This window comes from Panthera uncia, chromosome D4 (assembly GCF_023721935.1).
Source record: "Panthera uncia isolate 11264 chromosome D4, Puncia_PCG_1.0, whole genome shotgun sequence".
Taxonomy (NCBI): Eukaryota; Metazoa; Chordata; class Mammalia; order Carnivora; family Felidae; genus Panthera; species Panthera uncia.
This window is the reverse complement of record NC_064807.1, coordinates 86972497-86996058: the sequence shown is the minus strand read 5'-3', so window position 1 is coordinate 86996058 and position 23562 is coordinate 86972497. Positions and strand designations below refer to the sequence as shown.

Sequence of the window (23562 nt, the reverse complement as noted above, 5' to 3'; positions counted from 1 at the left end):
TGAGGCTAATGACACTTTCACAAAATGGCCAGGCATGTGGTCGTCTCCCATCTTGCTTTCCTGCCATCCTTAGTTAGCACATAGATTCCACCTCACGGTCCCGAACGAGTGCTCCTGCTCCATCCATCGTGACTGCATTCCAGCCAGCAAGGAGGAAGAGAGAGTAGGAAGGTGCGCCCTCTCCGTTTGAGGATGCTTCCTCAAAGGCCTCACAGAACTCACTCACACTTCATTGATCACAGCTTGGTCACATGCCCAGCTGACATTCTGCTAAAGAGGAAGAACAAGTCGTGGGGCAACTTGCTGTCCCTGCCACACTGACATCTCAAGCCATCTCTTTTATTCCTCGTTCAGCCTATTTTTTAATTTTTTGATGAAAACGTTCAAACATTTGCCAAGAAAAAAACGGGGTAATGAAGCCCCCTTACGTAGCTCCGCAGTTGTTCGCTCCTGGCCAGTCTTGTTCCTCTGCCTGCTCCCCGGGATCGCTGGAAGCAAATCGCAGATCCCGTCCTTCCTCCTGGAAATGCCCGTGCAGAGCTTGAGGCCACGGCAAGCTTTTTCTGCAAAGGGCCAGGGAATAAATACTCGAAGCCTCTCAGGCTACATACCTTCTCTGCTGCCTGTGGGTCTCTGTTGCGTGTTCTTTGTCATTGGTTTATGTAATTTTTTTTTTTTTTCTTTTTAAAGAATTCTCACCTTGAGGGCCTTACAGAAAGCAAGCCCTGGGCTGGACCCCACCCGTATGCAGGGCGTAGTTTTCTGGTTTTAAACAGTTTGCTTTTCAGTTCAGGGTCCAGATAAAGCCCGTATGCTTCTTAGTGCATTAACATGCGTCTAAAGATCGCTTTTCTCTGTTTGTCCTTGCAGCTTACTTGTGTTGTTAGGAAGGGTTACTGCTGTTCCAGGTCTCCCACGTTCTGGATTTTGTGCTGATGACATCCAAACAGTGTTGTCTGGCATGTTCCTCTCTCCCCTGAATTCCCTGTGAAACTAGAGGCTGAATCAGTTTCAGGTTTTTGTATCTCGAATGCTCCCTCAGTGCTGCCCTCACCTCCATCAAGAGGCACGTTTCCTTTTCTTTAAACAAACAAACAAACAAACAAAACTGTTTTATTTATTTACTTATGAGAGAGAGAATGAGCGTGAGCAGGGGAGGAGCAGAGAGAGAGGAGAGAGATGATCTGAAGCAGGCCCAGCAGAGAGCCCGATGCAGGGCTCGAACTCACGAACCGTGAGATCGTGACCTGAGCCGAAGTTACACGCTTAACCTCCTGAGCCACCCAGGCGCCCCTCCCTTTCTGATGTTAGTAGCCATCCATGATTTTTGCCTAGATCTGTTCGCTGATTTAGAGTTGCAGAATGATGAGTTTCTAATTCTTCGTGCCGTTCTCTCATTTGCTGGGAAACACTTAAATCACAGACCTCCCTTGTAAACTTACAGTTTTCCTGAGTGATCATTCTCAGAGAAGAGGCAGGATCCATGCTTAATTCCTTCCTTTCTTTACCAGTTTTCAAAACAGTACCTGTCTCCTAGCACCCTTTAACACGACCGGTGAGTTGAGCTGTTTAAAATCTCATTTTGAACTCATGAATTTACACGTGCTGGCCGTGCTCCCACCCACTTTGCTTGTCCCTCTTCCTGGTCCCCAGGCCCCATCTTTGGCCACTGAAAACTTTTTTAGGCTGTTTCCTGAGTTCCCTGTGATATGACCCTAGAAGTCTTTGATAGTTTTCTTCGTAGTTGTCTTGGTATGAAAATCTGTTCCAGGCTCTTATCATCTGGTAGTTGTTTTGTTTGGGGGTGGTGATACACAGCTTCATCGGGCTGTAATTCCCACACCATATAATTCACCCACTTAAAATATACATGGTGATTTTTCTTTTTACTATAGTCACACGCTTGTACAGCCATCACCACGATCCGTTTTAGGACATTTTGTCACCTTCAGAAAGTAACTGCCTACCCTTTATGCTCTCCCCTCCCCCCTCATTTCTCGCCATCCCCCACCGCCCAGCCTTAGGCAGCCTGACCTCTATAGATTTGCCCATTCTAGACATCTCGTATGCAAGGAATCGTATACTCTGTGGCCCCTTGAGACCAGCTCCCGTCACTTAGTACAATGGTTTCAGAGCTCACGCATGCCACAGCATGTATCGGTACCTCCTTTCTTTTTCTTGCCAGATGATATTCCACTCTGTGGGTGCACCGCGTTGCATTGTTTTCTCGTGGCCATCCGGACGTCTGAGTTTCCACCTTTCGGCACCCCTGAGTGAGGCTGCCGTGAACACTCCTGTACACGTTGTTACGCGGGTGTGTATTTTCATTTCTCTTGGTGGTACACCCAGGAGCACAGCGGCTGGGCCACGCGGTAACTCCGGGCTGGAAGCGGCTGCGCCATTTTCCACCCCATCTGCGGTGGATGCGGGCCTCAGCCTCTCCGGCTTCTCCACGGCCTCCGTTCCCACCTGTGCTTTTTGGCAGATGTTCATTTCCCTGAGGGCTAATGATATGGAGTCCCTTTTCGTGTGCTTATTGGCCGTCTGTGTATCTCTTTGGAGAAATGTCTGTTCAGGTCCTTTGCCCGTTTAAAAAAAGTCTTTAATCTTTATTTTTGAGAGAGAGAGAGAGAGAGAGAGAGAGAGAGCGCGCGAGCGAGCGCATGAGTGGGGGAGGGACAGAGAGAGAGAGGGAGACACAGACTCCGAAGCAGGCTCCAGGCTCTGAGACATCAGCACAGAGCCCGACGCGCGGCTCGAACTCACAAGAGCAAGTTCATGACCTGAGCCAAAGTCAGATGCTTAACCGACTGAGCCACCCAGGCGCCCGCTTTGCCCATTTTTAAATTGGGCTTTCGTTTTACTATTGAGTTATAAGGTACCTTGTACATTGCTTAGCACAGAACTGGAATCAGCCGTTCCTTTAGGGAGCCCTGCTTCCCTTTGCTGGGAAGTCCCATTTAGAGACCACACTGAGGGCTGATGTTCTCATCGCTGCTGGTGGCTCGCGCGGTTAGTTTCTGGAAGACAAAGCACATCCGGAGTTTCCGCTGGTACTTCCAATTCGCATTCAGCGCCACCGGGGTTTTCACTTCACCTCATCAAACGCGTGTCTTAATTGTTTTCCTCCCACGCTGCGTCTGAGGTCTCCTCTGGCTGCCTTGTCTTTAGTCCGTTTGAGGAATGACAGCCAGTGTCTTGCGGCTGGAGTGGCCCTCGGAGAGCCGACTCCGGGAGTCCCTCACTGCCCAGCCCACTTGTTCCCCAGTGCTTGCTGCACAGGAGAAGGAGGCCGCTTCCTCTGCTCTGTGGCTGCCTCACCCCTCAGACTTCAGTTGGGAAGGTCCCTTCTCTTCACCATGAAAAGGCTAGACACCCCTGTGATTTCATTCTGCTGCTTCGGTCCAGGAAACTCCCAACTGGTGGCCTCCATGTGGTGTCCTTGGCGAAGGACTTGTCTTAGGACCGCTGAGCAGCAGAGGGGCCCTGTCATGGCCTGAACCCAGAAGACTCACAGGGCCAGAAGGTGACCGAGGATGGACAGCGACGGCCGGGGTGAGGCGGGGAGCAGGATTGGTGGCCACTGCCCGTAGACTGGTGTGCTTCTCAGGCATGGCGTGTGAGCGGGAGGGTTGGCCACGGTGTGGTGCCCACTGGTAGGGGCAGTATGGCGGCCGCTCTTAGGAGTGTTGCCCATGGCCGCGCCTCGTAGGGGCCCTTGTGCGGCCCGTGTGCTCTCTGCCGGACGGGGGCTTTGTCTTAGTGCCAAGGAGGAGATGGGAGGACCGCAGCCCATACTTTGACTTGTTGAAGGTCCCTCAAGACGGGAACATCACTGTGACCATTTTCAGTACGACTAAAATGAGCACAGAAATAAAGTGTCATGCACTTAGAAAGATACTTTTCCCAATACCCTTTGGCTTTTGAAGACTGCTTTTCAGCGGATCGGTCGTTGTCTGCTTCACGGTCGCCGGCTGTGCGCACAGTCTGGTCTTTTCACACCTGTGCCTCAAGAGGGCTGAAAAGTCTGACGTCCCTCTCGGAAATTCTGCCTTTAGTAGGAGTCAGGCTCTTGCCGCACTGCCAATGGCCAGCTTTGAACGAGATTAGGTTTTTGGTGCAGTAGCCAGATACGCGCACCTTCTGGAGGTTCCCTTCTGTCTCCTTCTGGGGCCGGAAGGGTGGTAGGGGTGGAAAAGCTGCCTGCCCCTTTTGCACCCTCCGTGAGCCAAGGCTGGCAGACCGGCGGAAGGGAGACTTTCCGCCACCACGTCGCCGTGTGGGAGTCCGGGTGTGCGCTTGTGCCGATGTGCCCATCGTTCCGTGACTCCTGCACCGTTGCTCAGCTGCCCCTCCAGAAAGATGGCATGGTAATCATAATTGCTCGTGAATCAGTGAAGAGTTAGTGGAACTTTCTCCTACGTCAGCCGATGCGAGTACACATACTTCTCTCTGTTCTTCGCCCTGCTTGTGGAAAAGAGTAATGTGAACATGGGTCTTCCAGGATGCTTTGGTCTGGCCCTCTGGCCCCCTCCGACACAGCGATGCTCTTCTGTGCGGCCCGGTGACTTGCTCCCCCTCCCACTCCCTGCTTTCTCTCCTCAACCAGTCATCTGTCTCCTTACTTTCAGTCGCGTCCTGGCCGTAATCACCAGCTAGGTAACTAGTGTCCAAGTGCCCATGAGATTTTATTTAACTTGTAAATTGTCAGAACAGGAACATAGGAACATTCTCCTTTCTCTGTCTAGTACTTGACTCAGAGATCTGACTTCTGTGTCTCCAAGAATTGGCAGCCGCTGTCCTGTCCTAGAGTGGGGTGATGCTGATTCCAGCTGCACTGAGCATGCCTTTGGTTGTATTTTCTCGTTTTAATTAGTATTTCAGAAGTAACACGTGTTCATTATAGAAAATTTACAAAAAGGCAAAGAAACGAAAGCAAGAAAATTAGGGGTGTTTCATAGCCATACTTTCTAGATGTGTATTGTTCCCATTAAAAATTTTTTTTTCAGTGTTTGTTTATTTTTGAAAGAGAGCGCATGAGTTGGGGAGAGGCAGAGAGAGAGGGAGACGCAGAATCCAAGGCAGGTTCCAGGCTCTGAGCCGTCAGCACAGAGCCCAATGAGGGGCTCGAACTCACAGACCGTGAGATCATGACCTGAGCCGAAGTCGGACACTTAACCGACTGAGCCACCTGGGGGCCCCTTCTTGTTTACGATTTATTTCCAAAACATACTGTATGTCTGCCATGGGACCACCTGGAGCTATTTGCCACCAAACGTTGTATTACATTTTCTTTCCGTGATATCATATATTCTCACGAGTTTGATTTGTATTGGCAACGTAATGGTCTGTTGCTTGGTTCTGTCATAATGGACACGATCTGTATCTAATATTAACTATTTAATTACAGAGCATTGAGTCTAATTTTATCTATTACATATAATGCTGTGATGACCATCCTTTGCAGCTTATTTTTTGCATACATCCATGACGTTTTCCTTGGGCTAAATTCTTTTTTTTTTAATTTGTTTTAATGTTTATTTATTTTTGAGAGAGAGAGACAGAGAGACAGAGAGAGAGAGAGAGAGAGAGAGAGAGAGAGAGAACGACTGGGGGAGGGGCAGAGAGAGAGGGAGACACAGAATCTGAAACAGGCTCCAGGCTCTGAACTGTCAGCACAGAGCCCGAGGCGGGGCCCGAACCCACAAACTGTGAGATCATGACATGAGCCAAAGTCGGACGCTCAACCTACTGAGCCACCTAGGCACCCCTCCTTGGGCTAAATTCTTTTAAAAAGAGTACAGATATTTAATTTTGACACATACTGACAAATCATCCTCTAAGAAGGCTGTTCTCAAAGGACTACTCCTACCTACCGTGTCTGGAAGGTTGTTTTGTTACCATCAAAGCTGGAGAGTCCCTGATGACTATTGAGCACTGATGTTTATGTCTGTGAGTTTCCTCTTTGGTATTAGTTTTGATGTATTTGTCTTTTTCTTCTAGTTTTCGTGTTTCTGACAGAATCCTTGTGCTAGGGAGGATATTAACCTTGCCTTAGCCCATGTGTTGTGATTCGTGTCTGTGGCATTTTGAGTGTGGACAGGCTTTTGCAGTCTCATTCAGGGGCATGTCGATGTTGCCCACTCACGCCCATTGCTGCCTCCTCTGTAACTTTAGAAATGGATATTCATGCTGAAATACTGAACCTTCCCCCCTGCCCCCAGACGCAAACAGGTCTTACCCAGATGTCCATCAACAGGAGAACGGGTAAAGAGACGTAGGTTTGTGCATACAGTGGAGTATATAACTCCGCAACGAGAAGGAACAGATTACTCGTGCGCACGATGACGTGGGTGGTCACACTGAGCAAAAGAGAAGCAGAATAGAGACAGGGCAGGGCAGGATGGTGGTTGCCCGGAGCTGTGGCTGCTGGGGGAAGTGGCTGGTCACGGGCACAGCTTCTTTTGTGGGGGAGCAGAAGTAGTAAAAGTCGCAGTGCTGAGGGCAGCTCCACCGCGAGCAGACAAAACCATCGCGCCGGCGTTTACGGCACGTGAGTGAGATCGCCCCACAAAGCCGTTCAGACAAGATGCGTGCGGGAGAGTGCATACCGTCACGGTTCCATTTATGTCAAGTTCTGGGCAAATGTAATCTGCAAAACAGAAGTAAAACCATGGTTGGGGTGGGGCAGAGGCTCTGGAGAGAGCAGCGGAAATGTTCGGTATTTTTTGAGTGGTATTTACACGGGTATTTGTGATCATCAGACCCCATCAAACTGGGGACAATTGCATTCTAGTTGAGAAAAAAAAAAAAAAAACAAGCAGGCCCTGATCTTTCTCTCTTTTTCTGTGTAAAAAATATATTTTCCAAAGTCACGTCTCCACTGGGTAATAGGCCGTTAACTCTCTGTCGGTCAACAAAGATGCTGACCAGTCATCTCGGGATACCAGCTGCCGCCACACCCGGGGCCACCTCGCTTTGGGAAACCACCCTCCCCATGCCGGAGGTTTGCTCCTTAACATAGGCAGCGCCCTGCACGTTACAGGATGTAATTTAATGGCTTTCAGGAACTAAAGAGTAGTTCTCCCCCCACAAACTGGCTGGGAATCTGTTCTGCTGGAATGTAATTTCAGTGTTAAACTTCGTCATTTTGAGACAGCAGGGTTTGTCATTTCCCTCTTCCAAGAGGAAGTACCTTTATGTATCTTGAAACGTCTCAACACGCTATGAAGGTATTTTTTGGAGGGTAGGGGACATTTTGGGAAGTTCAGATTATCTAAATGGAACAGTACTTGCATTAACGGTGTGCGGGAAATCTGCAGGCACAAAAAGAGACTGGGCGGAGGACAGACAGCTGACCTGCCTTGGGGTGAAAACCGAGCAGCAAGGAGCTGTCGTAGTGCCTCATGGCTTCTCTCTTGTGTGGGGTACAGGAGCTGGTCAGACTTACCATCGAGAAGCAGGGGCATCCGTCTCCAACCAGCCCAGTGAAACCCAGTTCCCCAGCCTGCAGACCTGATGGGTGAGTTCTGACTAAACCCTCCAGCCACTGGCCACTTGGGTCTCCCCTTGAGAGAGAACGTGAGCCCCATCAGGTAGGCTGCTGGTGGCCTGTGTTGCTTTAAAGTGTGTCCAGCTCGCTCACGTTTCGAAGTGTTGCCTGATCTCAGGGTTAGCGGTCAGCGTGACTCTTTCTCAGGCTGCCGCGTGAGACCACGACCCCCACCTGCGCTTTTCCGGAGCCACTTCCCTCCGTAACTGGAGAGAGCTTAGAGGGTTGGGTTTTGGGGACTGGGCTTGAGAGAACTGAGCTTCATCAAGAGAGTAAACTGCTGAGGGCAGTGTGGACAGTTTCAAGGCCTTGTAACCATTTCTGCTACAAGCTCCTAGTAAAAATATAAAACATAATAATTTGGAGCATGTCGAGAACCTTTAGACCATGTCTTCTGAGGTTCCCTCTTACAGACAAGGAAACAGATGCAGTCAGGGGTTCCTGGCCGAACTCCTGCTATTTTTGGTGATCAAACAGACTTGAAACCCCATCTGTGCCATAGAGCTCCAGGGACAGGGTCCAGGGCTCCTGCTGCTCGGCCCGGTGCCCTGCCTCGGTTCCATGGCCCGGTCACATCCTGCCCCACTCGGGACCTGCGTGTGCTCTGTAACCTTCTGTAATCCCAGGTTCTTCTCATCCTCCAGCCAGTCTGAGGTCCCCCTGACAGATCGAGAGATGGAGATTCTGAACAAGACAAGTGGCCTGTCCCAGTCAGCCGAGCTGCTTCCAGACTCTACAGATGAAGAGGTCGCGCCCCCCAAACCCCCCTTACCTGGCATTCGGGTGGTTGATAATAGGTAATTTTTTATTTTTCTGGCACCCTCTTCTGTTTATGATGTAATCTGATAAATGGATGGGTAGATGAACCAAAACGAAGACGGTGCCATTAGGGTAAGAACTTGGAACCCAACCCCTCGCTCTTTAGAAGCCTTGGAATCTTGATCATCCTTGGGGAGGATCATCTGTGGAGGACGCGAGCCCGGCCCCAGGGCCCGCCCTTGCCGCGCCCTCCAAGAATTCCCAGCAGCTTGCCTCTTAGCCTTCGTACGACTTACTATGGAAGGAAAAGAAAAGATGTTTCTGATTCTTGGTGTTTTGGCATTGATAGGTTTTCTTTTGGCAGCGGTGGAGTGGGACGGGAGTTAAAAGTGTTCAAAGTAGGTGTGAAGTCTCTGTTAATGAAAGAATCCCACATTCTGGACCCTGACACCTTTTTAAAGAGCTTCTGTTTGGGTTTTCGGTTTGATAGGATTTCTTAATCTGTTTCAGTCCTCCACCAGCATTGCCACCGAAGAAAAGACAGTCAGCTCCGTCCCCGACCCGAGTGGCCGTCGTGGCCCCCATGAGTCGGGCCACCAGTGGTTCCAGTTTGCCCGTTGGAATTAATAGGCAGGTAATGTCGCCCCATCTGGAAGGCAGAGGAAGGCTTTGGGTGTGGGAATTTGGCTCCTGAGGCGAAAAGAAACCCAGTGGTCTTCAGCCCCTGGCAGTGGGAGGACCGTTCTTTCTCTGTACGGGACCACCGGACGGGGTGGAAGTTCCCACATGGGGGAGGAGGTCGGGGTGGGGAGGCTGGAGCCAAAGAGCGTCTCCTGCGGACATCTGAGGCTGGCCCTGGGGCCCTCGCTGGCGACACACTCCCAGCACTCGTAAAGGCTCCTTTCTCAGAAGTCACAGACGCAGCTTGTCACATCAAAGACGGGCCTTTGCAGCCGGTTTCTGAGCTTGGCAGTCTCCTCTAAGTCAGTGTACCGATTCCTCTCCCCTGGGCTCTGCCACCATTTCTCAGAAGTGACTTGGGCCTGGTTTTCATTTCTCCACACCAGGATTTTGATGTGGACTGTTACACACAGAGGCGGCTGTCAGGAGGCAGCCACTCATACGGCGGAGAATCGCCCCGCCTGTCCCCCTGCAGCAGCATGGGCAAGCTCAGCAAGTCAGACGAGCAGCTGTCCTCTCTGGACAGGGACAGCGGGCAGTGCTCCCGGAACACAAGCTGTGAAACACTAGGTGGGCTCAGCCATCTCTCACCTCTCCTGTCTCTCCGCTTCTTGGTGGCCGCTTTGGGGTCATACGGTGATGCCAGTCTTGGTCCTACGACCCTGATCTGTCTCTTCGACCGCAAGATGGGGCTGCCGGTATCTGTCTGTCCCCAGGAGGTTGAACGTTTAGATGGAACAACCATGTGAAACTGCCTGGGAGATGCTCAGATGGTGGCTGTTACTGTGGTTAGTCCGTCAGTGTGTGATCTGACTCCCGTGGTCAAAATTAAGAGCCATCTGTGCTCAGAGCTATAGATGACGGGGAGAGCCCCTGACGGCTTTTGACGGACGGTGAGGGTAGGTGGGCAGCACATGCTGACCTCCCGGTCGGTGCCGAGCGCGTGCCGCGGGGGCCGGAGGAGAGTCCGAAAGGCAGCTTGGTGCCAGGGTCCGAGAGCATGAAGCTGTTCGTGTCCCGTGAGCTGGACATTTCACTTTGAGGGTTTAATCAGAAGCTTGTAGCAAGATTTCTTTTTTTTAATGTTTATTTATTTCTTTTGAGAGAGAGAGAGAGAGAGAGAGAGCTTGAGTGGGGAAGGGGCAGAGAGAAGGAGAGACAGACAGACGCAGGCTCCGAGCCATCAGTGGCCGGGACCACGAGATAATGACCTGAGCTGAAATCAACAGTCAGACGCTTAACTGACTAAGCCCCCCAGGCGTCCCTGTGGCAAGATCTATCCCAGGACGTTACTCCCGGCATGACTGGGAGTAGTGATGGCCCAGAAGCAAGCTAACTACTCAAGTGTTAGGGAATCCGACGAACCGTCATGCATCCGCTTGGTGGAGTGATACATAGCTATGAAAAGTCAATCATGATGCATTGAGTAATGGCCAAAATCCAAGACCACTGACCTAGTATTTTCTCAATTGGGTGTTTAAAAAATGAATCCTAGGGGGAAAAAAAAAAGACATTTAAGGAAATACGTCAAATTGTAAACAGGTGATAGTTAAGTAATGCGATTGTGGATGAGTTTTATTTTCTTGATTTTGGGTTTTTTTTTTTTTTTTTTTTTTTTTGCCACATTTCCTACAGTGGTCATGCCTCTTTGTTTCTTTCTTTCTTTCTGTCTTCCTTTCTTTTTCTTTCTTTCTTCTCTTTCTTTTTCTTTCTTCTCTTTCTCTTTCTTTCTTTCTTTCTTTCTTTCTTTCTTTCTTTCTTTCTTTCTAATTCAAACGATGGAGGCAAATAAGCAAACAGCCATCTTCCCACTCGGCTTTACTTCTGTAAGCAGGGAGAAGAATGAGGAGTATGAAATGAAGCCTAGAGATGAGACGGGGATGCTGTGTCCTCACGCTGTGATGAATGGCACCGGGTTAAGGGGAGGGTTGGATTGTTTATTTCTGCGGGGCCTCGTGACTGACGGGTCATGTTCTTCCCGTTGTGAATGCAGATCACTATGATCCCGACTACGAATTCCTTCAGCAAGACCTCTCTAATGCAGACCAGATACCTCAGCAAGTGGCCTGTAATCTTAGCCCGTTGCCGGAGTCCTTGGGAGAGTCTGGGTCTCCGTTCCTTGGCCATCCCTTCCAGTTGTCCCCGGCACCTGGCAGCTGTCCCCAGCAAGAGGGGTCCTCAGCTCCAGGACAGCAGATGGACATGCCGCCTGCCCTCCCCGAGAAGAAGCGCAGGAGCGCGGCCTCGCAGACCACGGACAGCTCTGGCTGCAGGGTGTCCTACGAGCGACACCCCTCGCAATACGACAACATCTCTGAGGTTGACCTGCAGAACCCAGCCTCGGCCCCGTCTGTCCCCTTCACGCCCTTTGCTGCTGTTCTCCCCTTTCAGCAAGGAGGGTCCCCAGCCTCTGTCGAGTTTGTGGGTGACTTCACTGTTCCTGAGTCATCGGGTGACCCGGAAAAACCGCCTCCTCTACCAGAGAAGAAAAACAAACACAGTAAGCTTTTGTCCAGCCATTGTCAGCAAGCACATTTTGTCACCTAAAACAGCGGTGTGTTTTATTTAAGCATTAGGCCGAAATCAAACCGGTGGCCTCGTGATTTCCTAAAAGATAGGGCCCGCGGCACGTGGACACTTCCGGGAGCCTTGTCTTGTCCATATTGGTGATGGTTTTCAGAGCCCGATAAGCCAACCTGTCCTTATGGCTGCTCTAAAACCTCGGGCCAAGCCTCCGCAGAGCCCGAGTGTTTGGCCAGAACACGCAGCAGCAAAGAGAGACGAGGGTCCCAGCTTTAGGACAGCATTACAGCGACATCAGGGCAAAGCAGGGTGGACGTTTGAACTTAGTTAGAGCTCACCACGCCCACAGAGGGGTTTTCTGAGGATCCCCGAGAGTGTGCACAGTTGCTGTTCAGAGAGGTCCCTGGTACCCCTGCTGTCTTCTGTTTGCAGACATGAAATGTCACGTACTGACTTGGAATCTGAGGGCACCTGGTTGCAGTTGCTGAGGACGTTTCTTAGACCACATATTTTGAATAGATGATGTTCTTGGGGCCCAGGGATGGAGCTGAAATTTTAGATTTTTGTATTTTCCAACTGTAAATTTGCCATCAGGTTCCTAAGTAGAGTTCTACCGGAGACTGTTTCTCTGCTAGTTCCCGTAACGGCTGCCCCGCCCTCCCCCTCTCCCCACCAGCCAGGCTCTGCTTGGCCCTTCTGCGGCACTGGCTGCCACCACGCAGATGTGTGTGTGCTCGCGTGGGCCACACAGCCCCAGGATTCCCTGGCCTCGAAGCATCCAGCAGAGGACTTCCACCAACTAGGACTTGAATCTCCCTTCCAGGTTCCCAAATGAGAGCATCTGATCGGCCCCTGCTAGAATGAGACCCACTCTCAAAGAAGGGGAGACCCGGCCTGGTTACACGCGGCAAGGACGGCCCCGAGGGCAGCCGGATGGGCCTTGTCGCCCAGCTCCTTGCTGGGTGTCACCCAGCATGTGTCACGGCCTGGGTGGTGTGGTCTCCCCGCTGGAGGGACAGCTGGCCGTGCAGACTGATGAGGTCGTTCCCGCCTGTCGTTCGCTCAGGAGAAAGCAGGGCACTACCGGTGGGAGTCACCAGGGGCAGTGCTAGGAACGTCTCCCTCTACGCGAGCGGGTGTCTAGGGAGCTACTGGCCCTTCCCCTCCACCCACCTTACCTTGATTTGAGCAGCGTGCCAGTGTGCCGTCCTGGGCTCACACCGTCTCCTCTCCCTCTCTCCCCTCTCCCCTCTCCCCTCTCCCCTCTCCCCTCTCTCTTCCTCCCCTCCTCTCCCCTTGTCTCCCCTCCCCTTTCCATTAAATTATCCAAACCCAGAATGCAGGGTAGGATTGCATCCATGCAGACCGCGACAGATGTGTGGCGCCCGGCCACGGAGCCAGGGGCCTCACCTGCTCAGCTCTTAGAGCAGGTCAGGGCACGCAGGGGCTGTAGAGAGGAGGAGGAAAAGGAGAGTCGTCCGCTCTTGCCTTTCCAGCAGCCTCAGGTCTCCGGTGGCTGAAAATACTTTCTGTTAATTTAGACGTCTATTTTTAGGCTTTATTTCTTCTCTCGGTGTCTGTAGCACTTGTGTCTGCAAACCTTTAAAAACTAGGAGCTTAAGGTGTGGCATACCTGGGTTAAGGCTTCCCGCACTGTCGTATTTAGTCCTTACGCCCTGGTCAGGCAGTGATGTTGGCGCCCGTTTTATAGATGGAGAAACGGGAGCGCAGGGGGACTAAGCCTTGCCAGGATCACCTGGCAAGTGGGTGGCAGAGGGGGTTCAGAGCAGGCCTGTGTTTGCCTGGCACAGCGCACGCACTGCCTCCCACGCTAAGAAGGAGAGCGTCCGGCCCTCCTTTGTGGAGACCGTATGGGTTTCAGCAGTGACCCCCAGGCTGCTGGGAGTCGTTTCTGTGCCCTGTGAAAGGACCCCAAACCTGAGGCACAGCCCTCGTCTCCAGTCCGCTCCTCACTCCCTGAGGGGACCCTTGGGGCGTTCCAGGCTTTGCCCCAGTGGAAAACTTGCACAGTTGCTTTGAGAGAAAGGAGGAGATCGACATCATCCCTTATATGTGATTAATGCTGGACGAGCTCATACACACGCAGTCCTGGTGTCACAGTGTCCTACTCCTTTGGGTGGCACTGGCATCCTTAGGGTCCTCGGCCCCTCTTGCTGAGGGCAGCCCCACGAGCCCCTTGTGCCCGACAGGCTTCCTAATCACTGCCCTGGGTGCCCGCGGGGAGCACCAGCCTGCGAGCGTCCCCAGTGATGCCGCTGCCCCCTTCTCTGAGCTCTTGGGCTGCTTTTGAAACGGACCCCTCTTCCTCATTCCTCCGGTCGTGAGCCTCACTGCTGTTTCTCTGCTTGGTTAGCCGGTCCCTGCGAGGACTTCGTCAGTTCAGGTCTTGTGGAAGCTTCCCGTCTGAGTCTGCCACAGAGGGTTGTGTGCAGCCTTTGTAGGGGGCACTCGGTAGGCATGTGGGGTCCCCTTCAGAGGCTTGCGTCTTCCTCTGGGGCCTCATGGTGTTGGTGCCGCATGGAAGGAGAGCCTCACGGGGCTCAAGGGGGACAGCGAGGTGCGCTTGTGGCAGCTGTCCCCTCCGGGCGAGACTGCCTTTACGTACCGCGTTGTACAGCCACGCTCTGCTCAGTGCTTGTCGGAGCGAAGGCCCTTATACCGCTTCTTTTCAATCCCCCTTTTGGTGAAGGACATCAGAAAGACATCCCCCGAGAGAGGCATTCCCTGTCTACCCTCAATGTGGAGACTATTTGAAAACACAGAATTAAGCCCTGCAAAATTGTCCTGGCCACTTTCTCTTGGTATCTAGCGGGTGCTCATAGCGCTTGTGACATGACCCAAGAGGACAGCACCCAGCTCCAGATGGTGCCTTCGCTGGCATCCCCGTGCCTGCCACACACGCACCTAAGTTCCCTTGCTTCCAAACCTGGGCCCTTTTCCTTCCCAGCTCCCGTCGTCACCGGTTCCCCCCTGGCGCGTGCACAGCGGCCCCGTAAGTACGTCGATCGGCCCTCGTTCCTAACTCGTGAATCAAGGAGGCATAACAGCACCTGCCCTTCAGCCATGGGCGTGTTGGTGTTGGCCGCGGATCCCCTGCTCTCAGGAGCTTCCTCCGCTGCCGAGAGAAGAGAAAGGCAGTACTGCATTCCGGGCCGGCCTTGACCCAGACTTTGCCACGGGGAGCGTCACGTGGAGGTTCTAGTCCCACAGAGAGACGGGGATCAGAGAAGGCCTTCCCGAGGATGCCAGAGGGCTGGACACGGGTCCAGACGGTCGCTTTCCCGAACCCGTGGAGTCATCAGAAGGGCCTGGCTCTGGAGGTGGGGCTCGGATCACCCGAAAAGTCAGGAGCGAGGCGCATACTGATGCTCGCACCCGAGGGCCGAGGCCTCTGCGCCTGCCTCAGGAGAGGGTGCCTGTGAGGACGGGTCCCTGAGACGTCTCGCCTCCCCGCGTGGGTGAGGCCCCTGCTGGCGTCCGCTGCCGGGGCCGCTCCGGTGATGCCGCACGGCTCAGGCGAGGGAGCCCGTCCCTGGGCGGCCGCGCAGCTACGGGCTGTGCCACTGTGAGGCGGCCGCTTGGTGGCAGGTGGCAGGGCGGCGAGGGCCGGGGTTTCTGGAAGGATGTTTAGGGAGGAGAGGACGCACGTGTTTGAATTCAAACACGTCTTTCTTTGCCGTTTGTCTCTCGCCCGAGAACGTTCTGTGGCCTCCGGGCTGGAAGGGGGGAACGGAGTTTAGCGGCTGTTACTTGTTTGCCCAGTGGGTGCGTTACAAGACCCACCCCGGGGCCGCCGCCTGGTTTAGCAGGGACTCAGCCGGGACGGAGGACACGTGTTTCCTTCACTCATTCATTCTACAAATATCTGTGGACACCTGCGGCGTGTCACGTGCTGACGATGCAGCCGTGGACCCGGCGGACCCTTATGGTCCCTGCCCTCCAGGGGCTTCAACTCGAGTGGGAGGCAGTAAGCCCTGTTACATCAGCTTTAAAAGTGTATCTATCCCACATCAAACCACTCTCCCCTCCTCCGCCCACACCGCAGTCTTTCGCCCGAACCACCACAGGGGCCCCGCGTTGTTTTCTCAAGACAAAGCGGCCGTGGGCAGGCCCCGAGGGGAGCCCTTGTTGGTCCTCGCCCCGCGGCATCCCTGCCCCTTTCCCACAGCCTCTCGTGACCCCCCAGGCGACTGCCTCGCTCCTTCCAGTCTCCCCTTGCTGGCTCTGCTCTGCTCACCGCACCCTGGGCCCGGCCTCGGCCTTTGCTGGCCTGCAGGCTCGGTGCAGAAGTCCTTCACGTGGCTCATCCGTGCTCGGGAGAAGCGCCCGCCGCCAGCCCGCTCTGCTGTCCACCCCCGGGCGCCTCTCTCCCGGTCTGTCTCCTGCCTTGTGGGAGGGTGTAGGCCTCAGGTGGGCAGAGGACTTGTTTGCTGGCCCCTGTGAGGCCCCGGCAGCTGAGCCGGTGCCCGACGCGCTGGTGCTCGTGGGACAGTCCCGCAGACGGCTCGGGACACGCTGTGGGAAGGGCTGAGTGGCCACAAGGGGGAGAAGGTGGGGCTGCCGGGCGAGTGGCTGGCGAGGAGCCCCTGGGGACGCCGAGCCACGAGCGAGGGAGGAATGTGCCCGGCAGGACTGGGAAGAGCAGGGAACAGCATGTGCACACGTCCCGGGTGTCCCAGGTGCGGGACGAGGAGTGTGTACCTGGGTGGTACGCACCCCCCCTGGGTGGGGGGAGAGTGGGAACGGGGCCGGAGACCCCCAGGGCTTGTCAGCGGGGAGGTGGGGGCCCCAAGATGCTTTTTTAAAAAGAGGCTTTATTAGAGCTCAGCGACACTGAGCGGGAAGTACAGGGAGTTCCCGCGTGTCCCTGCCCCCACACGCCCGGCCTCCCCGCTGTCACCGGCTCCACCGGAGCGCCCCACGTGGGTCGCCCGGCCCGCAGGGTCGCGCCGGCCTCGGCCCGAGCCACGGTTTCCGTAGGGCTCCCTCTTGTTGTGTCTCCAAAGCTCCCGGCCTGGTGTGGCGGGCCCGCGGGGACGGGTCGGGGTGCGGAGGGGGCGCGCTGGTGGGGGACCCCCGCTCACGGCCAGGGCCCCGCCCGCTCTCCGTCTCGCAGTGCTGGCCTACATGCAGCTGCTGGAGGACTACTCGGAGCCGCAGCCGTCCGTGTTCTACCAGACGCCGCAGAACGAGCACATCTACCAGCAGAAGAACAAGCTCCTCATGGAGGTGTACGGCTTCAACGACTCCTTCAGCGCCGAGGCCCCGCAGGAGCTGGCCCCGCCCCCCGCCCTGCCCCCCAAGCAGCGGCAGCTGGTAAGCCGCGCTCTGCTTCCGGGGCCCGGGCCGCCGTGCGTGCCGTGCGTGCCGTGCGTGCCGCGCGTGCCGCGCCGGGTGCCACAGGGCGCTCTCGCTTCCTCCGGGCCTCCCCGCCCCGGGGGTGGTGGCGCCCTCGCTTCCATCGCCGCGCCTGCAGCTGGGCCTGGCTCGTGCTCAGAATGTTTGCTTTCTCTGCCGACGGTCTCTTGTGTTTTTTCCTCTCTTCTTTGGCTCCACTATAGACCTCCCAGAAAGGAGGGACTCCATCAAAGCACAGGGCATGGTCTGTGCACGGCCATCTGTGAACTTGATTTACATAATGGCCTCGCTACACAGGGTGACTTACACCCCACCCTGGCCACGGATGGCCCCGTGGAAACAAGCCCTATTGAAGCACGACGGCCGTAAACAGAGCCGTTCTGTGTCCCAAGCACGGTGCCCCTCCTCCCCTGAAAACACTCCTGTGTGAGGATTCCCTGTAGGTAACGGAGCTCCAGTCGGCGCAGAAGGCCGGCTGTGCTGCGTGGGCAGCATGTGAGATTCCGGGACCGGGCAGGGGGGGTGTGCCTGCTGCCCGCCTCTGAACCCTGTTCTCCCTGCTGCCGGTTTGCTAACCGCGTGGACTGCGGTCAGGTTGTAGAATCCAGGCATCTCATCCGGCCGTGCTTTCTGGGAGGAGTGCACCTCCGAAGGGGATTCTTGTTCAGAGCTGCACGTGCCGTTTTGGTCATGGGCTGGCCAGCCTGGTGGTGTTTCCACCGCAGACGTGACCGGCTAGCCGGCCATCTTTCGTCCGTCCTGAGGGGACACAAAGGTGCCACCCTTCCCTTGCTGGGAGGCAACTGCTGACTGGACAACCAAGGTCCCCAGGTTACTCTCCGAGCCCCCGCCCGCAGGGTCCCTGAGCCCACGTTCAGTGAGCTCAGGGGCCGACAAGGCAGGAGCACGCCTAGCCTCCTGGGAGACAGCCCGGTCTGTCAGAGGAAAGGCAGCACCCGCCCTGGGTTCTTGGTCTGCCACTGTCTAGCCGTGTCTCACGACTCAGACTCAGGGTCTCGGTCCTTCACCCACCCTGCCCACCCCCACGAACACCTGAATGTGCCCCAATGTGAATCTGAATTACTCTGAAAACGTTTCAAAAAGGGATCTTTACCATGGAAATAGAAATGCCTGCCGCAGGGACCCCTAACCTAAAATGTTTGGTTGAGCAGCCGAACCAGATTTCATGGAGATCTGAGACAGTCTCGGCCCCTCCTGCCAGTGTCCACAGGTGCCCCTTGGCATCTTCTCCGCACCGTGGAGCCCACAGGCTTCACACACATCCCTAGTGAGCACGCTTGGAACCAAGCCCATCTGGGAGCGCCCGCGGAGCATCTCACCATGCTGGCAGGGCAGACGCTCGGCTGAACGCCTCCCTGTGTCAGCACTGGGGCTTCTGTCTGGTTTCCCATGATCCTCTCCACAGCCTCTATCACCCCCGTGTTAAGTAAACTGAGGCTGAGAAAGCCAGAGTGACTTAACTGGAGCCTACCCACTGCTGGAAGTAGAAGGTGCGGGGACCGAGCCCAACTCTGGCTGAGGCCCCGACACGGCATGTGACGTGCCCTGTGCCGGCTGCTTGGCGTGCCCGCTCTCAAACGCAGGTGCAGGAGGACTCTCTCCGTTTTACCAGCAAAACAGTAGCGATCGCTGTGCCCGTCAGCCCACGTACAGTGTGGCAGGCACAGTTGAGTGCCTGACACATACGTGGTCCCAGACAGCGTTGTCCCCGCTTTACGGATGATGAACCTGAGGCACAGAGAGCTTTAAATAATGCCCGAGGCCAAGCAGGTCACGAACAGCGAGGCCCGGGTTCAGAGCCGGATGGCCTGGTCCCAGGAGTGCACGGGCTCCGCTGGAGCATGACGACTGCCGGGGCTGCTCCCACGGAGGAGGAAGAGGTCCTGAGTAGTACGTGGAAGAAACGGGATCCAGAGCCGGGTCCGCGGGGCTCCAGGCCCTCTTGGCCCCCTTGCGCCTTACAACCGCTTCCAGCGGATGCGACTTGTACGAAAGTTCGCTTTTTAAATCTGTCACGAGGAGGTGAAGGAGGGCACCCTCTCGTCCGGGTAGCCCTCGGCAGGCGTCTTTGATTCCTGAGCTGAGCCGAGAAGCCGTCCCTCTCCAGAGTGTCCGAGCAGACTTAGGTAGCAGCCTAGGTATGCTTCTCGTATACCTGCCTGACCGTTCTCTGCTTTTCTCCCTCCTTCCCTGTCTTCTCTCTCGTCCCTTCTGTCCAGCAGGCCTCCTATGCTGCTTCTTCCTTCTCCTCTGTCTCCTACTGTGTCCAGCAAACTAAAGTGGCCTTCACCCCCGAGGACGGCAGTGCCACTCAGGGCATCAGTGTGTCCGTCTCTAACTCCTTTCTCAGCCGGCACGGCAACTTGCCCGTGCCCTCGGTGAGTCGCTCCCCGCTGCTCTTTCTCGGAAACGTGAGTGCGATCTTTCGTTTGTCGCCTGTGCCTGCTGATGTGTGTGTTGCCACCCAGGCCGGACTCTGTCCTCCTGCAGACCCTGCACAAGGGGGAAGGGGCGTGCGCGGTTGGCTCTCTGGGGCCTGAGGACTGTGTGAAGTGTTGGGGTGGGCGAGGTGGGCGTGGGGATGGGGGAACGTTGGCAGCCCCGCTCTGAGCCTCACCGCTCAGGCGTAAACTGGCAGAGTGTTTTGGCCTTTTTATTTTGATCTCCCTTGGGCCTTGGGTCAGCCCTGTAAGTGTTCTGTGTTGAAGAAGAAATAGTCTTTGCACAGGAAGCAAGGCCAGAGAGAGCAGGCTTCATCAGGCTGTGACCGAGTTTGAGTCTGAGTCTGGGGGCCCTGTGTGACAGGCCATTCCAGAACTCAGTGGCCTAAAATGACGGTAACCACTTGGCATTGCTTAGGACACAGGTCAGTAGGCTGACTGCTGATCTGATTTTGGCTGACCTGGCTAACCTCTCCGGAACCTCAGCCAGGACCGCGGGCTGATTTGTGGTCCTCATGACCCACTAGCCTCCGTGAGGCTAGCCCGGGCTTGCTCCTGTGGCAGCTGGCGGGGCTCCAAGGGAGGAAACGGAAGCATGCGAGGTATCTTAAGGCCTAGGCTCGGAATTGGCACCCTGTCACTTTCTTGCATTCTCTTGGTTGAATCACGGGGCCGGTCTGGATTCGGGGAGTCGGGAGGTACACTCGGCCTCTTGCGGGGGTGGGGGGGGGGGGTGTTCCAGCAGACCATGTTGCAGAGGGACAGACGTGGACAAAGGAGGGGAATGGGTGCAGCCATTGCTGTGAGCGATTTACTTCTGAAACTTAGGGGACACTAACACTGGAGGAGGCACGGTGCCGGTCTCTTGTCTTTTGCTGGAATCTGCATCTGTCCAGGAACCGAAATAGCTACCGTTCTCCCTTTAATTTGTTGAAATGGGACTGAGCAGCAGGGATAGAACACGGACAGGGTTTCATCTGGGTCCTCCTTAAAATCAGTTCTGCCTTTGGGTAATTTACCTACTCTTCTTGGCCTCCACTTCTTTCCATTGAGGTTATGCTTTTACTTGTCTCTGATTTTGTGATTGTAGGGAGTAAGTAAAATCATAGGAAACTGCCAGGCACATGGTAAGCTTAGAAATGTACTATCATAGCGCTTGCTCTCAGAGCTCTGGATTCTAGTCTCCGCTCTGTCCTAATCCTGTGCATGAGGGCTTGGACAGATGACTTAACCTCATGGTCAACCCAAATGGACTTCCTTTTCCCTCTAAAACCAGTGAGGTTGACCTGGTGACTCTCAGAGAGAGACCTACCGAAGCTCAGGTTCCCAGTGTGGTCCTGTCTGGTTTCCGTCTTTGGGAACCACCTATCCAGGGCCCGGGTCGAGATGGTCCTGCCTGCGGTGAGGAATGCACTCTTCTTTTGGGTGCTGGGGCCTAACTCTTGAGAGCCCTCGGCGGCCTCCCTGCCTACTCCCGGCCCTGCCCTGGCACACAGACGCCCTCTGTTTCCTCAGCAGGCACTTCTGGCGAGTTTCTTTCACAAATCGTGCAGAACTTGGCCTTTAGACAATCCAGCTCTTGACCGTTTTTTCCCCTCTGTGAACAGAAGGAAAGTGTGAGTTATCCTAAGAAAGTGTCCACAATGTCCCTTTTGAATGGTTTGGGCTTAGGGGGCTGTCAGTGAGCTGCTCTGTTTACTCCGGAGTTGATGAAAGTTTGAGAGCATTTTAATGAAGCCTGGGCTTGAGTATGTCCCAGTTTCCAGCCCCGGGACGTAGGGGAGTCCCCAGACACCTCGCATCAGAAAGACCACATTCTGCGTACCAACTCCGCAGCAGAACCCAAGGGAATGAACTACTAAAGGTGCTTTATTTCAGAAAGGGAAGTCCCCCACCCCACCTCCCGCCTCCAGAGCTGTTAGTAATGGCCTGAAGGTTTGGAACGTTTGACATCTGGCACGCTGACCCCCTCCCCCCCAAAGTGGTGATGTATTGCAAGGCCAACATCTTTGTGTATTTCCTACTTGCCTTCTGAGATGAGCCCAAGTGGAGGGCTTTGGGTGGCTCTCAGAGAGGCCCGTTATTCCCAAATCTCCTCGTTCTGTCTCTCCTGGGCCTCTGTCGTCAGTCCACCACAGAATTCTGAAGGGACGCCATTTAGGGGTACAGCGGTTGTCAAACCTGAAGACCCCTCACCCTGTCAGCGACCTGTTACTCCTACCAGAAGATTCTTGAATTGGAACAGGACGGCTGCATTGACCAAGCGTAATTGAGACGGAGGCTGAAAAAGCCTCTTGTTCGCTCTTCCTGGTGTTCCGGGTTGAGTTTAATTCAGCGAGCGCAGGGATTCTCCTCGTGCAGGGATCCGTAGCGGCTCAGAGGCCCTGTCACCCTCGACGAGCGCTTGCCTCTCGGTGGGCAGAGTACAAGCATGGAAGAGGCTCACGCTGAGGCAGGGTGTGCGTAAGCCCGGTAGAGTCACAGGCTGTCGTGGGAACCGTCGGGGCCGTGGAGCCGGGACAAGGACAGACAGAGCCTCCTGGGAAAGGTGGCACTTGGGCCGTTGTCTGAAGGACAGTTAGGATTTCCGGGAGATAAAGGGCAAAGGTCAGGGAAAACAAGTCCAAGATGTTCCACGCCACGGATGTTCTATCCTGCCTGGAAGGTGGGGGCCTCCCGTGCATGCTGGAAGGTCACCGCAGGTGTAAGCGCTCAAGGAGTGAGGTGAGGGGGCAGCTGGCTGAAGGGTCGTGAGCGAGCCGGCCCTCCCACGTGTGCTTAGCGTCGGCACACCTTCACTGAAACGGACCTTTTCCCCCGAGGCTCCTTCCTGAGCATGGCCCTTGGGGGCCAGGCCAGGGGGTGCTCGCACTCTTCCTGGCATCTTCCACTGTGTCTGCCCAGCTCTCGTCCCACAGAAGCCTTCGCTCGCAGTCCACAGACTTCCCGTCCTGCCCAGCTCGTGCTGCGTCCTGAAACTTGGACATCTACCCGGACAGGCATGTGGTCTCTGGGCTGTTAGATAGAGGAAGGTGCTCAGGGATATGAGGAGTGAGCGAGTGAGAGCCAGGAAGGATGTGGAGAGCCAGGCGCAGGGAGGCCGGGTCTCCGTTCCTGATAGGATTCCGCCGGGCCTTGGCAGTGTAGCTGGCCCCGGAAGCCACTTCATTGAGGTGCCTTCCTACAGACAGCTCTCTGACCTGATAGTGGGGTCCTCCCTTTCTGTCCCCAGAGTCTCTCTCGGTTACTGGCACCCCCCCAGGCTGCCTGCCACGTCCTCCCTGCAGCCCCACCATGCTGGCCGCCCGCCTTCCGCCTCCGCTCCAGTTCCGGTCCTTCCGGCGGCAGCCCTCCCCGCTCTGCGCTGAATCCCCAGGTCCCTTCTCTCTGGCTTGCTTCGGCTTTGCTTCTGAACGCTGGTCTTGTGACTCTAAAAAGGATCTTAAAAGTTGGATCGGGTCTATATGCACTTGACCCTCGACCAGGGTGTTGAAAACCTCCCAGCAGCCATCAGGGTTGCCAGTGCCCTTCAGGGGTTGAAATGTTGACGTTAGAACAGTCACCTTCCTCCACCCCCAGACTGGCTTCTGGTGCAGCCCTTCTTCGCTGACTGCAAGGCGCAGGTATTTTACTACCCCTAGAAGATGGACTCAGGTGCTGGGAATGTGTTGAAATGCTTCTTTACCGTCTTGGCTTCCAGAATGATTCTGGAAGTAAAACTGCTGGAAGACCCGGGTTTTGAGAAGAACTTGAGAGGGACCCATGATAACTGTCGTTTATGTGAAACATTTTTAGGGTAAGAACATCCAGTGTGTATCATCTCTAAGACTTCAGTGAGAAAGGACGGGGGAGGGTGGGCAGAGCAGCTGGTGTCCCGTCCTGGGCAGAGGACACTCAGATTCTCTGAGGTGTCGAACCCAGGTTTTTGCACGTCAGCACAAATGCTTTCACTGGAAGGCCTGCTTCGTAGACCGTGTTCCTCTGCCGTGGCTTCCCCTCACAGTGAGACGGCAAGGGCCCACTCCCTGAGACACGTGGAGGCCCCTGAAGTCCCACGAGTGCCTCTGTCACTCACCGTTTCTGCCCTAAATGGCAGCCCAGCGGCTGTCACAGAGACCGTGGGCTGAAAGAGCTGCCTGGCGAGCAGACAGGAAGTGAAAGTGCACAGGACAGACGGGGGGGGGGGGGGGGGGGGGGGGGGGGGGG

The 23562-nt window shown here is 55.2% G+C and overlaps 1 protein-coding gene across 7 annotated transcripts in view; it reads left to right on the top strand.

Annotated features, from left to right (window-relative positions):
* RAPGEF1 (Rap guanine nucleotide exchange factor 1) overlaps positions 1 to 23562 on the top strand; it is a 120915-nt gene that overhangs the window by 70853 nt on the left and 26500 nt on the right. For 6 of the 7 annotated variants that reach the window (XM_049638198.1, XM_049638200.1, XM_049638194.1 and 3 more), the window contains 6 exons: positions 7434 to 7522; positions 8197 to 8349; positions 8822 to 8945; positions 9379 to 9562; positions 10986 to 11492; positions 16653 to 16852. In XM_049638198.1, the coding sequence (XP_049494155.1) occupies positions 7434 to 7522; positions 8197 to 8349; positions 8822 to 8945; positions 9379 to 9562; positions 10986 to 11492; positions 16653 to 16852 (1257 nt within the window). Of the gene's footprint in view, positions 1 to 7433; positions 7523 to 8196; positions 8350 to 8821; positions 8946 to 9378; positions 9563 to 10985; positions 11493 to 16652; positions 16853 to 19134; positions 19294 to 23562 lie in introns of all 7 variants that reach the window. The other variant, XM_049638201.1, reaches the window with a different exon arrangement.